Source organism: Lampetra fluviatilis, chromosome 25, assembly GCF_964198595.1.
Source record: "Lampetra fluviatilis chromosome 25, kcLamFluv1.1, whole genome shotgun sequence".
Classification (NCBI taxonomy): domain Eukaryota; kingdom Metazoa; phylum Chordata; class Hyperoartia; order Petromyzontiformes; family Petromyzontidae; genus Lampetra; species Lampetra fluviatilis.
The window spans coordinates 12512514-12528555 of record NC_136299.1 but is presented as its reverse complement, the minus strand read 5'-3'; the positions used below and the strand labels follow the sequence as shown (position 1 = coordinate 12528555).

The 16042-nt window shown below is 45.4% G+C and overlaps 1 protein-coding gene across 2 annotated transcripts in view; it reads left to right on the top strand.

Annotated features, from left to right (window-relative positions):
• Positions 1-16042, top strand: part of LOC144941827 (uncharacterized) — a 37386-nt gene that overhangs the window by 3559 nt on the left and 17785 nt on the right. For both annotated transcript variants that reach the window (XM_078868307.1, XM_078868308.1), the window contains exon 3: positions 13062-13245. In XM_078868307.1, coding sequence (XP_078724433.1) covers positions 13062-13245 — 184 coding nt within the window. The remainder of the gene's footprint in view (positions 1-13061; positions 13246-16042) is intronic.

The window sequence follows — 16042 nt, the reverse complement described above, 5'->3', positions numbered from 1 at the left end:
TGGGCACGACCACCTGAATGTGAAAATGCAGTTGTTGCTCTGCATCTGCATCAGCAGCCACACGAAAGAAGAACAAGACTTTATTATAATTCTTGACCATCGTCCATTGTTCCTTCTTGCATTGTGTCCTGCCCAAGCCTACTTGATTTTCATCACAGTTTTAACGATGTCATTAACCCGCATACATTTCTAATCCACGCATTCATCCCTCCTCCTGCCTCGCGATGTCATTCCAAGCGATCTCTTCGTGCCAGTTCTTTGTGCAACTTTCTTTCAGTTTTGGGTAAAAAAAAATTGTGAAACGAATGACCATGTTTCTGAACCACATGTCATGACCGCAATATATATTTTATTAATAACGCAAGCGAAAGAATGCACGTGAATATAAATCATCCATAGGCATGTTTTTTTCAACAGCCGCACACATGTTGTGCCTGAGTCGCCACTGCATCAGGAAGCTTTCAGAGAGACCCAAAAAAAAAACCCAAATTATTTACCCCCCCTCTCTCTCTGGACTTCATTGTGAGCTTCTGGTGACGCCACGAAGCACGCATGGATCAATGTGTGACTCATGGTAATTACGGCGTGGGCCCGTACAGTGCGCGCACGCAGTCATTGGCAGCCATGTGGATAGGCACCCAACTCTACGATTTGGACCCGTGTCTCGACATGGTGGACGGTGACTGATGCGAGGCAAACCAGAGATAATGGCGAATGTCTGGTCCATCAACAACGCCCGTGCGACACAGCTTAGAGATTGTATGCCAAACAAAGCAGTGCAGGGTTTTTTAAAACTTATATATGGAATAGAGGTGTATAAACAAGAAGGATGTTCTCTGGATATCTCATAAGCTAGACCAGATCCCCTCAATCCAACAGAGAGTACAACTTGTGTCGCTGTTACTACACATCTCTAGACTCGGATGTGTTTCTGTTTGTAGACGTATTGATCTGCGCGATGTCGAACGTTTGGACAATTGGGGAGCGTTTGGGAAAATAGGTTCGTGGAGAAGCTCCCAGAGCGAAACGTCGGGCGTCATGTCGAACATCACGTGGTGACGCTACAACTCTGGAAACACCACGGAGAGCCGTGCAGCGCAACGCTACGCAGTTGCAATTCCGACGGATTATAACGGATTAGTCTCCTCCACAATGTCATCTTACGTTTCTCTGTTTATTTAGATAAGCAACATTGTTAGTGTCTATTAACATTGCAGACAGCTGTTTGCAGACGGCTGTTTGTGTGTTGTCTGGTATTGTAAATATTACGGCGAGTGTCGTGATGGGTATTTTAATGCAATCAAGACCACTGCATCCTCTACAGCAGAAAGGCAGCGATTCACCAGTGTGTTGTGAATGTGGTTTTGATTTAGAAGTACAATACAGCATCGCATTTTCTATGGAATATTCATTTTAGTGTTCACAAACGGCACAGAGATGTGTGCAACAGTCCGACTGCTGCACTACGTTACGTTGCACTCAGCACTGCCGGATGAAAGCCTCCCTATGCCATGCCGGTCTTGGGGGTTGTTTGACCATACTTCACAATCCTGGTCAGTGGGGGTTGTTTGACCATATTTCACCGTCCTGGTCAGTGCTACGTACACGGCAAGGTACTTCCTAGATCATCATCGTCAGCTCTGATGAGTCCACTGCTGGATTAAGGCCTAGCCAAGCCATCTCTCTTGGTCCTGCGATGTAATCGTCCACCTACCAGCACCTGCAGGGCACCAGCTGATTCCAGCGCTCCACTTCACAAATTACGCTCTAAATCTGTGGTAGTTGCATGAGCTACCTTACACAGTACATAAACTAACGATGATGTGTGTATATACGAGGCAAACGTGTCTGCTCTGGATTGCCTGGTTCACACCGCTGTTGGTGGTTGGGCCTCCGTTGGAGGGGCTCTGGAGCAGAGGTCCCCACCCTGTGGGTCGCGGATGCCTGGTGGTCTGCGGGAAAGGAACAAAAAATAACGGGAAAAAATAACAAATCGCAAATAACGTCACCCTCACCAAGGATATGTAACAATTTCAAACGGCGTGTGGTGGTTTGCAAAATGTTTGTAGGTTAGAAAGGGGTCCGCGCAACCGAGAAGGCTGGGAACCGCTGCTCTAGAGGATGTGTTGTCCTGCTGGCCACACATCTTGGAAGAGGTGGCAGCACCCCACAAGTTTTATATATTAAATTAAATGCATTGTTCTAGGCAGCTGATGTTTGAGACGGCATATTTACTCATTGCCATCACACACACACACCTGTGAGGTCCGCTCCAAATGTTGAATACAAATCCATCTCATAAATATGGAATTAAGTGAATGCAGAGGTGGCTTGTTGGCCTAGGGTCACGTGTCAGGGAAGTGAGCCAGCACCCTCAATCGTCCGGGTTCGCAGTGGGGACAGACAGAGCAATAGCTGTGCATCGCTTTCCCTGCCGTGGAAGGGTTCTCATGAGTCGGTCAGCCTGGTTGCCATTTGATGCACAATTTCCCAAGAGACGTTAATTTGTGCTTGCTTTGGCCAAAAGATTCCGTGTCAGCACACAAACGTGGTGCACAAGTTTGTTGGAATTATGGGGAAATTGTTACGATTAGATAGTGGGAAAAGCTGTTTAGTTTTAAGTCCCAGAATGTTTCAGTCATGTAAAGTGGTTGCATACTGCAGCCGGCAAACATAACTGTTGGCAAAACTTAAATTGAACTTAATATATACTTAAGAATATAATAACAAACTCACGGTGGATGTGTGTTGAAGTGCAAATAGCTGCAATGTAATTTTACCCAGCCAAGCGAAATGAACATTGGCTCAGAGTTCAATATTTTCTTACGTTAATAAATAAATAGCACTTAAATGAACACGAAAAAAATTAAGTAAGTTTCATACATTTTCTCTCATTCAAAAAAGGGAGATATCTTAATCTCAGCGTGCATACATCAGCATGTGTCTGGGAAAATATACTCGCGTACAACAGGAGGTGCATGATTAATAGGTGTTCTTGCTTATGCTGACATGGCCAAATAGGCCTGGTCCATTCCTGTGCCATTTATACAACTCCAAAGTGTTGCCTCTTTGTGGGAGGAATTGATGTTGTCTATTAATAAAAATTAGCATGTCAAATGCCTCATATTTTACGTTTAAAGCGTTACTTTTCTGCGACAGTTTACATGTCATAACGTCAAAGAAGAACGTAGATTTCATGTCCAACATAAACTTATGTTGCACTGTATTCTTGGAATAAAACATGAAGATGGAATCGCATGATTTCTTTATACCCAGGAATGCTTCACGGAGTCTCGAGACTTTAATGCAAGTGCTGCTTTGGGTTATTTTTAAGTACAGTCACTTTAATTTCACTGCACCGAGAGACCAAAAGAGGAACCCATTGGTGAGAGAATCGCAGTCAGTTTTAGGAGCATAATTTAAAAAATGTTAAGAGAAGTAAATGGGCTTGAGCAGGACGCTTAGCAAGAAGGGATGATGGCTGATGGTCAGGATTAGTGACGGAGTGTTAGCCAAGGAAGGGAAGAGATCCGTGCGGACAGGCACTACAGAGATGGAGTGATGAAATCAGGCGCGATATTGTTACAGTGCAGAACAGTGAGAGATGGTGACGGCTTGGGGAGGCATTCACGCAGCCGTGGATTGATCTTGGCTGATGGTGGTGATGATGAACTTTTAGTACGTGAGAGGAACGCGGAGTTCAAGGAGAAAACCCCGTACATTTGAAGAGATAACACTCCCAGAAAAGTTTCCGCATGCTTTGGACACAAGGACTGTGAGATGGCTATCGGTGGGTAGTCCAGAAATTGGTTTCATGACCCCATCAGTGCGGGCCTTTGAGTTGTATCGCTTCATGTGGGTGTGTTTTCTCTTGAGAACTCTAGTTGCCTTCCCACATACCAACCAATACTTACAAGCATTTAGCTAAACATTCGAAGGCATATTTGTCCTGAGAGAATATTGGGCTCGGTGAGGCTTTCCTGGATAAATAACTTCCATTATCATGACTACATCATTCTTATTCATGCTTTCCAACTAAGTTGAAAATGTAAATGCATAAATCTCCCTCCATCCCTCTATCTGTAACAAAGAGGTCACAATAACTGTTGTAAAGATTATTCATTTATAAATACAATACACCCTTTAGAAAATCGACCAAATTCACCAAAGGATTGCCCCAAAACTTAGTGATCAAAAAGAATCGGTGACAATGGACATGGTCTTTGGGTCAATGCAGTGACATCAGTCGCTTCCCCACAACATCATTAGGCATGACGTCATCTGGTTGTGCGGTTTAGTAGGTAACGTCATCACAGATAATCAAGTCAATGCCTCCCAGGACAAACGCATGTCAGAAAGCGTTACAGAATCCATGCAATATGCATGGTTTTTCTACCTTGTTATTGTTACAGTAAATGTTTTTTTTGCCATTGTGAATCATTGTGTCATCTGCAATGGTTTGATTTTGTCATGGGCACAAAATGGTTTGTTCCACACTTTGCAATAAATAATAATAGCAATGAAATCATATATCATGCAGTGCAGAATTCCCAGCTGTGAGAAACAGTTTTCCAGCGCTCATTCTCCCTCATAACAGGATGATAATCCTGAGCGTGGGATCTGAGTGTACACAACTTCACGCTCGTCTCTCCCGCTGGGCTCCCGCTTGATGGACTTGTTCCCGAATCGAAAAACTACCTGGAATGTGGCCGACCTTGTCAGGTCCTGAAGCCAAGCAGCGTGGAGCTGCTGCCTTCAACCACGCGGGCCTGCTTGCCACACGCCTGTGCACGGTAGTCATCGTGCACAGACGGCTTGCAGGGCCGCGTGGTTGGGCAGCAGAGGGCAATGCAGACAGGCGAATTGTTGTTCTGCAATTCTATGCTCTCCGCCTTCACCAACAATCCACACTGACCAGCGTGGCGAAGTATGGTCAAATAATCCCCCGTGACCTGCATGGGTGGTATGGGGAGGCCCTCATCCAGCAGTCCGTTGACAGAATGGCCGCACGTGTATATGCGCCATATTCATTGTCTATGCTTGGCGTGGCTAATTGACACGATTGAAGACCTTATGCAGAGCTATTCATAAAATCAATTCGCTACGCTTGGGGAGTGACTCAAACGTCAACATAAATCGAGGGAAGGGCAGGCGGCACCGACTTCTGAGTCTCGCCACACGGGGGTTAGACGTTTGCGCTTTCCAACGCGTGAACGATGCATCGAAACAAACGGCACACCAGACTTGAGCGCCACGTGAAAACATTTATTAAACATTATTCTCAGCGATGCTTCATCAGAGACGAACCCTAAAAGAAAGTTCCTGTGAGAATGGCTTGTTTGCAAAGTTAACGATGAGCACGGCGCGGCCCGTTGGTCAACTTCCAGTGCCGTCGCCACGAGTGAGAACCACGAGGTAGGTGGTGATCCTACCGACGTATTTTTACTCCGTGACTCCAATATGGGTATGTGAAGCTCACAGCACAGTTAGGGGGCGGGGGGGTATTGATGACAGCCTGTAACCCAAACAATTCAGTTTCGCAACTGGTTACCTAATATCAAATCCATTTGTTGCCATGAATTTTTACAATTCCACAAAGCAAGCCGTTAAGTGGGTTTCACTCAACGGTGGCAGGCGATATAAGCACACACCTAGTATCGTGCTGTAGAGATGTACGTATGTATGTTGAACTTCTTTCGTACTGTATTTAGCCCATGGTGCTAATCGGAGGTGTGGGGGAAGGACAACAATCTAAATGCACAAAGCAGTTCTCAAGAAGTGAGTTTTCAATCTAGTTTATTTAAAAGTGCATATCTCCAGTGGCTTCCGAATGTCAGAAGGAAGAGCGTTCCAGACGGCCGCAGAAGCGCATGTGAAAGCATGTGATGCAGAGACCATCTTTGTTCGATGGCTAACTAAAAGCCGCTGCTGCGAAGATTACCGCAGTTTGTGTGATGGTTTACACTCCTTGACAAGATAAGCAAGGTATTGTGGTTTATTCGTGGCAAGCACTTGGTGTGTAATGAGTGCCGTGTGTTTTTTTGGGCTTAGTTGCATGTAGTTCGGCACGATGTCTGACGTGCTGGCAGCTTCTCAGGCACGGAGTGTTCGTGAAGAATTCAGTTACTGGAGAAGCTCTCAGCACGTGGAGCGAAATTTCAGACATGGTGCCGATCATCACGCGGTACGACCTGAAAAACACATCAGAGAGCCACGCAGCACAAACGTGAACACCTACTCGGTTCCTGTTTGGCAAATCTATATAATATAATACTTTTGGGAGGGGAATTGGCATGAGAGAGGAAGTGATCCACGGGCATGGAAGTCGGTTTGAATGCCAGGAAATTAAAAGACAGGGCTTTGCAGAGAAGATTGGAGATGTTACTATCTCTCACCATTCTAAGGAACCGTTGGATTCAGCGGAAATCGTTAAAGAACCCAAAGGGGCAGCATTTAATGGTGGCAGGAGGGCAACACACCTGAAATAGGACACAATCCCTGCCACAAATACCCGAACAATGTGAATGTCTTCCGCTAACAGTGCAAGATCACTTGCCTTTAAAATTTACAGGTGCAATATCTCAAGCTCAATATAATAACTACTATATACATTCCAAGAACACATCTTTCTGTCTAAATACACATTACAGGGTGTCCATGAAGGTGTACCATACATTATTAAAGAAATGTGATTGGCCATGGGTTTGAACTGTGGTGTGGAAACGTAAGCAACATATTCTTTAAGTGCTTACGGTTTTTAAATGGGAAAAGAAATCCACAACAGCACAGAACAGAAGCATTCGAGACGATGAAATCTGAGATGTTGGTGAAACACCCGGGGACTCTGAAATCTCAATACGATGTGTGTCGCCAATGCAGACAAGCGGAGGTTTAGATGGCCGAGTTTGTGTGTGCGTTTGTAGCTTTATCGACCTATAGCTCTGCCTGCTGTCTAATTATACATCTTTAGCAATGGAAGATACCTGCATGGACACCCTGTATCAAACAAGTCCCATGAGTAACACAATCGGGCCACTGAAAGTCACGTGACCTTTATAAATGTACAGCTAGTTACGACTGCTCCTGGGTAATGATCAAAAGCAAACATGCTGGGTGAGGCCAGCACAGGAGGTGAGTATAATATCGTTTGTATATGCAGGCAATGTTGAACAAAAGCAGATAAATTGGTGTTTGTGAATACAAAATCGACAAACGGTAGTGTTGCTTTGGGTCTTTGTTGGAAACTAGGAAAGTTAGAATTTTATAGAAAATAATAAAACCAAAAAGTGTCCATGCCCTGATATCAAAAAACTCTTTCTACTTTACCTCCCACAACTAAATAAACCCATAATTCTGAAATAGCGACAAAATAGCGACAATAGCATGTAGTTTATCTCTTTACGTTGATAAACAATATTGGATTCCAGCGAAACGGAACCAATGTAATGTTTTTCAATTGGCTAAAACCGACTCCGCTCGACGCAATTTGGCGTGTGTGTCCTCCCCTAAGCTCCATCGACTTATTCTGATTTAGGTTGTTTTCGCGTTTATAACTGTCCAATTAAGATGTATTTTAGAGAAGTGTTGAAATTGGATTGGTATCAAGTCTGAGTGGAAAGGAATGTCCGATGTGAACCCACAGCCTCGTCCCTCACGGAGGCCCCAAGAATGCCATTAAGTGTGGAAAAAAACTATAGTAATCTGAGCTTTCTTTGTTCAGTTGAATTTAAGCATCTGTGGTACCAGCTGTATAATAAAATATAAAAGTACGGTCAAATGAAATAGAGGCCAACGCACACTGCCAGCTCGGTTTGTTATCGTCGCTGATCATCCGTCGGATCGTCAGTCGGTCAAAGCGAGGCACTTCAATCGGTGCCCTCAAGTTTACTCAAGAAGTTTTACGGTATTTATACAGAAGCCCGGGGGGTAGGGGGGGGTTTGCAAAGGGGGGGGGGGCACCTCAGCCAAATCTCCAGCGAGTGGGGGCCACGTGTCGAGTGCTCGCTACATCCACCACCCGCTTCCTGCACATTCACTTAATTTATTTCATTTACATGTCATATTTCTTTGGCCAACGAGCAGTGCATCAAATGTTTGGGTCATGACTCACGAAAGCATTCCGGCCGCGAAGCGTCCGCTCTGCTGGACGTCCGTCGATCGTTGTGACTCAAACCAAAATGCTCTGCTGAGGTTCCTGGAGGCCCAGGGCGGAATGCCACGTTGGGTCCTCTCTGTTACTTTACCATTGCTCCCCCCCACCTTTGTGTGAGGCCCATGGCAATTTGCCCACTCTGCCCCCCTCACCTCTCTGGATGGCTCTGGATTCAAACAGTCACGAGGCAGATTCGGAGCGTATCTGGGTCGTGGTGGCAATCGATAACAAGCGCTACGTTTGCAGCACTATGCCTGTGCTCGTTAATCTAGGGCACCGGCATATTCACGTGGTAGCGCACGCACGTATAACGCGAACACGAGAGGGCTTACGACAAATAGGGAAGGGCTCGCTGCACACACACACATGGAAATTCCATGAGCGCGGATGAGTAACGATGCACAACTGCGTTCCCCACCCCTTTTACAGTAACTCGCAATCTTGAGGACTCTTTAAAATGTGCGAGATGACTTGCTGAGAGGGAACTTATGCATTGGTCAACAGCACATGCCACACTTGGGCTGTTTGCTGCTGCTGCTGCTGCTTACTCAATCGGTTACATTCGCTTGCTGTCTACGCCAAGGTTGACTCACTCTGGCTGACAACGATGCCGGTTTTGAGCAAGGCTGTCAGAGCGAAACTGAAGTTTTTTGTTTGCATCTTCATCAAGCCGCGGTTACATTTACAGGACACGTCGCCTTCAACAGCTGACACTGTTTCGTGGAAGCACGTGCGGTGAGCTATGGGACCCGCAGGAAATGAGCGCGGGTGTGAGATAACGTAACATTGTTTAGTTTTTATAGAGCGCCGTTGTTCAGTCCAATTGCATCTCGCGATTGCCTAGGAGCCACAGATGAGCAGGAAGGCAGCCCGGCGGTAAGCCGATGCCCAACAATCCTCAAAGCTCTGCAGTCCTCTATATATTAAGCTAAAGAGTCCTCAAGATGTGCGGGAGCAACTGTTAACCCACGCGTACTTGGGGGCAACACCATTGCATATGGAAGGGACAGATGATATCAGTGAGCAATTTGCTGTACCGCCATTGCCTGGCGAGCCGGGGTATGTATATGTCCTTTTGTGTCGTACATAACCAACCGCTCCAACCCGAGGTGCGGGGGGGAAGGACAACAAACGAAACACTAAGAGCAGTTCTAGAGAAATTCGTTTTCAATCTAAGGATGATGGCACCTCGACGTCCACGGGAAGGGATGTTTCACAGCCTCTGTGCGATCCACCAACCCTGGCTGCCTGCACACCCTGCTGGGTCACAGGCCGCGTGCGCTAACATTGCCAGGCCATGAGATGAGAGAGAATGGTCAACCACAAAGTGGAGGCAAGATGCATTTTTATTTTACTCGTAGAATGTAGATTCACAATGTTTCACAACGCACCACTAATTCCATCTATTCTTGAACTGAAAACAATCCAACAATTATCCGTGGAGCCAGATTTATATTCAACTGTTACAATAGGCATTTAAAAAGCGGGCTGTTATTAATAAAAATGCATTTTGGCCTCTGTACTAGGAGCAAATCAATCCAATTATACATTGACATTTATGACAAGTTTCCCATCAATGCTTTATCGTGACTTTAATTGCACATATTGGCGCAGTGCTGTCCTCACAGCACTCTGCTCTGGTAATCGCATCAACAGTTTTTATTTACAGCATGGCTGCACTCCTGCTGCTGCCCGAGAAACGACACATTGACGAGTGGGCTTTTTTATTAGCCTTGGTCGAAATCAACTTGCGATGAATAAATGCATCTGCGAAAGTTCCATCCCTGCATGAAAAGTCTTTTTGTCGAATCCATTAGCCAATGTGTCCTTCAAGACTAATATTGCATTGGTTTAAGCAGGCAAACTCTGAACTGGTTTAGTCGTTGTGGATTTCATCAGTTAAACTAAATGCGTAGGTTTTTCGTGGTCGTGCTGTACAGCTCTCTGATGCGTTGTTGGGTCGTGCCACGTGATGTTCGTCACGGTGACCGACGTTTCCCTGCATGTGCTGCCAACTTCTTCAGGAATTGAAGAATTCAGAATTCGGTTCCTGAAAAATTCTCCCTGCGACGTCGCGCGGAACGGCACGTGGTGCAATTCACAAACTAAATAATTCGGCTGCCGAGAAATTCGCGGCATGTGAAGCGAAACGTCGGACACCGTGTGGAAGAGCGCGCGGTACAACGGGGGAAACGCGTCGGCGAGGCGAATGCTGCAGGAAGTTTTCTGCTGCTGTTGGCAGGGGCCATTTGAGCTATGGGGCCTGCCGATTGAAGGACAATATCACTGTAAAGAGACTCACTTTGTTGCACCGTTGTGGGGAATTGGGAAAGGAAAATCGTCATCAGCCAAGATCAATCCACTGCTGGATGAAGGGCTACCCAAGTAGTTCTACGATGTAACAATTTGTCGAGCACCTGCTCATAGGTTGTTTTCATCGCTCCATTTCCTTCACCATTGCTTGGTTGCCACTTTGGGTTACGACGTGTATACGTAACTCAAGAAAGCCTCGCTGAGCCTCGGAACATACTCAAAGGAGGGCGCTGGTTGGGAACATTGGACCAATTAGTTATGTTCACATTCTTGTACGTGGGAGGAAGTCGGAGTGCCTGCAGAAAACCCGCACATTCAAGGGAGATAACACAAATGCCACATGTATATTCCACGATCCTTCTCAATGTACAACAAGAACTCAACACACATTCGTCAAGAATTTCCCTAGAAGCAAATTAGTTCTATATGTATATTAAATAGCTGACGTTTTAGGGAATGGTTCTTCGTCATAGCGGAGGAAATATATATATATTTTTTTACCCAACGGTACTGTCTTTTGTAGATGGCTGTCTCAAATAGGCTCCATCTCGGAGCGACCCGCCAGCCCCGTCTCGGATATTGGGTTGTAGGGTTAATTTTAAAAAGTCCGTAGACAACGCTGATTTTAGCTGTGACCCTGAGGTGACACCATGTTGTTGTCCATACGTCGAGCGTTGGCACCAAGGTGGAGGGCTGTGGCCAGCCGGTCCACACGGCCATGTCACATGTAGCGGTGCCTTAGAGGTCATCTTTCTTTAGAAACTAAGACAAAACTGTTTAATGAGCGTACGCTTTGCATTATTGACTTTACAAGCGGCTATTGTGTAATTATTGTATCGTTACGAATCCTTTTCCCTGACATGAAACAAAAACAAATTGAAGTGCTAAATCAATGATCAGCCCTGGACGTGTGCTTTTCTTTTGTTCTTGAACTCTCCGCCAAAGTGGCGTTATATGGCAGACCGTGAATCTCGGCGATTTAATGTAACGTTATGAAACTGTGAGACAACAATGATGTTATAAAGGGCTTCATGCTCCTATCGGCCGCCTGCCTCGCTCCACCGTGTGTGCAAATGTTAACCGGTGGCGAGGTGCATCGACGACGATTGTCCCCCCGCCTGCCTAATGAGGCGCAAGCTCGCTTGGTTCTCCCTTGGTGGTCCTGTGGTGAGAAATTCAGGGTGGCGGCGTTACAGTCCGTCGGGATTTTCGAGCTAACTTGAGAATCCACATGGGCATCAAAATGAAAGTGGCCAGGGCTATTTGTGGCCAACAAATGTTGCCGCTTGAGCTATAAACATTTTATGCATTATTGTGTGTTTTTTTTAAAGCACCACGGACAGCACAAGGCCGCAACTTTAAAAACACAGCGTCACGATGACGGCTTGTTTACCCCCGCCGAGCGGTGTTGTGTGAAGGGCATCGGTCTCTTTTTGTGGCACAGGACGGGAATTGCAGAACTTGAAAACTGGTTTACCAAAAAATACATCACGTGGTGCAATTTACCACTGCTATCACAGTAGCCACGCAGCAATACAGGCAGACATCACAACAGTGCAGCCTGCTCGTTAGCGACGTGGGTGAACGGCCACCGCTACGTTTAGGGGTGTGAGTGTGCATCCTTGCTGACCGCCTGACGTTTCAGTCGTTCGGGAAAACTGTGTCCAGCGAGCAGCTGTTTTTCAAACAAAGCAAAGAAAATCTAACATTTCCCTGATAAGATACGGTATGTGCATCTGCCTACCACTAAGTACCACTGCACTCAGCGAATAAACCCTTGGGCTATTAAAACAAAAGGTGTGAGTGTGCAGAGTGCAATAACAGCAATCTGGGTCTGCCCTGTGACCTGGGTCTGCCCTGTGACCTGCCAATGAGCTTTCACCACTCCACGGGATCTCTGAAGTGCACTTAGCCTGGCGTAGGGCGCCACAGTGACGACGCCTCCGCAAATTAGTGGGTTGTTGTGTTGGAGTGAACACACAATGAAAAAAATCTCTGAGTCAATGTCACCTGAGGCTAAACGGAGCACCGAGCACGTTGTGCAACTAGCAGTGGACAAAAGCTGCCACGCTCCATGTCGACACCACTACCTGGCCCGTTGGGTACCAACCCTAACAGGTGCTCACCCTTACCATCATGAGGACGATATTTACATCTGTATATGCTGTCATAAGGAATGTATTCATGTAGTGATGAGTGAACTGTGCTCTGAGCCCTGTGACCTGAGTTCATTTCCCGCTTAACGTCAGTGACGAGCTATTGCTGAACCGGTCCCGGGATTTCCACCCTTTACCGAATGTGGTGAAGTATGGTCACACAACCACCAGCAACGAATACAGTATGGGGTGGCCATCGCCATGGGCTGGAGAGGCCTTCCTCCAGCAATGAATTGTTCGTGCAATATTTCACTATCTCATGAGACATTTGTGTTTGCTCTGATTTCTCTTTGCTTCATTGCTGTACTTTATTTTGTTTGTTTGTTTGTTTTTTATTTTGTCAAATGAGACTCTATCCTGGTCTCTTGAGTCCTAACCTCGTGGTTAAACTAAATACCCTTAACTTGAATATATTTGTTGTTGTTTTTATTCGTCTGCAGCTATTGCCCTCACAGACTCAGGCATGCAGGAAAAGTGTCGAGTTGTTCAAGGGTGAGGCTCCAGCGGCAGTGCTGGAGCCGGCCACAGGAGCAGCAGCGGAGCTCGGCGCGGATCAACGCGAGCGGCCGTCCGGGCAAGAGGCACTCGCAAACGACGATGCCAGCACAAACATCGACCACCGAGGCAAGTGCATAATTCCACGCACCTCGCAGATCTTTCCGTCCAATTTTTTTGCGTGTGATGATTATTCTTTTAAGGCAAGTTGATTGCAAAACTTGGAACGTGAAGGAAGCAGGTCAGCGTTGCGGTCATTATAGGTGCAGAAAACAATGGATTTTACCACCATCGTATTCGTGGCTTGGCAGGGAAATTTGGAACAATTTCGCCATAATTAATATTTTCCTCATTTACTTGGCAAAGTTACATATGAGCGGCAATATATTAGATTCTACACACAGCCACGGTTATAACCCACACGAGAAAAATAACGTGTTACTTTTTGTTATTCATAGTATCTGCCCTGAAGACATCCACTCCAAACATGTATATTTTTATTTCTGGCTGATGATGCACAAAACGCTTCAAATTGGTTCGTGTACACACGTGTTATGCTGCTATAGCTGTAGGAAAAGTTTTATAGCTTAAAAAAAGTTTCACTTAAAAAAACTTACAGATTCCAGCAATACGGGCAAGGCAAACTCGTGCCATACTTTGTCTAAATTACTTTGTTGGAATGCTCCACTACTCGAACCGGTATTTATACAAATGTCAAGCAAGTGTGCATGACACAAGTTTATAAACGTGCTGAAAGAAGTACATTTTTAAACGGTGACTTATTTTATCCGTGGCATTTGGGATCAGATACGTTCAGACAAAGACGGCGGGGACACATTACTTTAAAAAGTGGCACAAACAAACGGGCGGAGGGTTGCACGCGTGGAAGTGCGCCGAGTGACAGGAAGAGGAATACATAGATCATGCAGCACGCCCCAAACAAATCGGAGGCATCATCTTGACTAGCAAGGTAAAGGAAGTGGCCTTGGGCACGACACGTCACGGCTACAAGGGATGACCACCAATGGCCGAGGCCGGTCACGGAATGGCTCAAGAAGAACGACGCCCGCCGTGGAGATGGAGCCGACGAGCTCCGCTCATGTGCAGGAGCGAGATGGATTGTGGTATCGCAGGCAACGTGAGGGATTGCTACGGTGTGGGGGAGGCCTTCATGCAGCAGTGGATAGAACAATGCCGCTGCTGCTGCTGCTGAAAACAAGTAGTGCATTACAACTTCTCTCAATAACGCAGGTTATGTAAATATGCAGATTTTGTAAAAAAGAAATGCAGGTTATGCAATGCTCGGTCCACAAATGCAACCATAACCAGCAGTAAATCGATCAAAACCACAGGGGAAAATTACACTCAACAAAATCAGTACTGTTCATAAGTAGGAGCTGGGGGAATATTTTCCTTACTGTGGGGTGAATAGGACTTCCAAATCCGTTTGACGGTGCCACACATTACCACACACCCTTAGCCTTATCCAATAATAACGTGCAACATAATTAGGATTCACTTTTACTGAACATGCCAATATTAAATACACTGTGTTGCCAGGTGAAAAATACCCCCCTCTAATAACCGGTGAATTACAGCGAAGACGCTTGCAGTGACGGATATATTTTGTTTGTTGGCCATTTCGAAGTGGTAGGCCTCATGTGGCCATAGACCGTAGATTCCACACCCCTGGCTTATAGCATTTACAGTACTTACATATGATAATGCTATCTTCTTGGTTCTTTCGGTAAAGTCACGTAGAATGGAAATAATAAAATAATAAAAATAAAACATAACAAAATAATTCTCACGACGTTTCGGCCACAACGCAAGCAGCCGTCTTCAGGTGGAAAACAGGTCTGTCGAGAAGGCAGAGTCTGAATGACTCTGACGGCTGCTTGCGTTGTGGCCGAAACGTCGTGAGAATTATTTTGTTATGTTTTATTTTTATTATTTTATTACTTCCCTTCTACGTGACTTTACCGAAAGAACCAAGAAGATGAATCCCTGCAGTCACGAAAGCTTTAAATCGAAATGATAATGCTACTACAAATTGAAGTCCATTTAACATCTTCTTTGGTATTTATGCTGTTCACCAGTTCCAATCATTAATATCACATCCACTGTTCCACCTCTCTGTTTGCTCAGTCATATTTTGCTGAAATCCCAAAATGTCTTTCCCTCAAATTGCCCTTCCCTTCATTGAAAATACAGGAGGTGTATAAGATGTTCACACATAAAAGGCATCAAGTCTGCATTAACCATACATACTTGTGGCAAAACATGCAAAAAATATATGTATGGATAATGTATGGATTGTCCTCGAAACTAATTTTCCAACACCAGAGACAACCTCTTTTAGCATATTTATTTTCATGATTTACCAAAAATAAGTGTGGTTAACGCAGACTCGACTCCTTGTAATAGTTGCCTGTTTGGTGTGTGAACATCTTAGCACCTCCTGTGTGTTGTTCATCACTTTGATACCGGCAAAAAAAAAGGTCCCATAGATAGAACAGCCCTTCCCTTGTATCTTTTATCTGAATGTTCACTCGCTCAGAATATGCCCGGTGAAATGTTTACGAAGCATTTTAAAGCCAAACAATTAACATTTCTTTTGAATAATGTTTATGCAGTTTTTTACGTAACTGAACATTCACTGCTCAAATCACCCGCAATGAACCCAATCTCATCAGATCTCAGAAGCTAAGCTGGGGTTGAGCCTTGTCACTACTGTATAAGGATTCGAGACTACCCAGACATACTTCACCAGGTATTGTAGACATGAGCCAGCCAGGAAATGGTAGTACAACAATATTTTAATCCATCTGTGCGGAGCTTTAAGTGTTATCCCCTTGTCTGCATTCATTTTCTCCGTGTACTCCAATTTCCTCTCGCACGCCATGCACTCCTTAATGGAATTGGC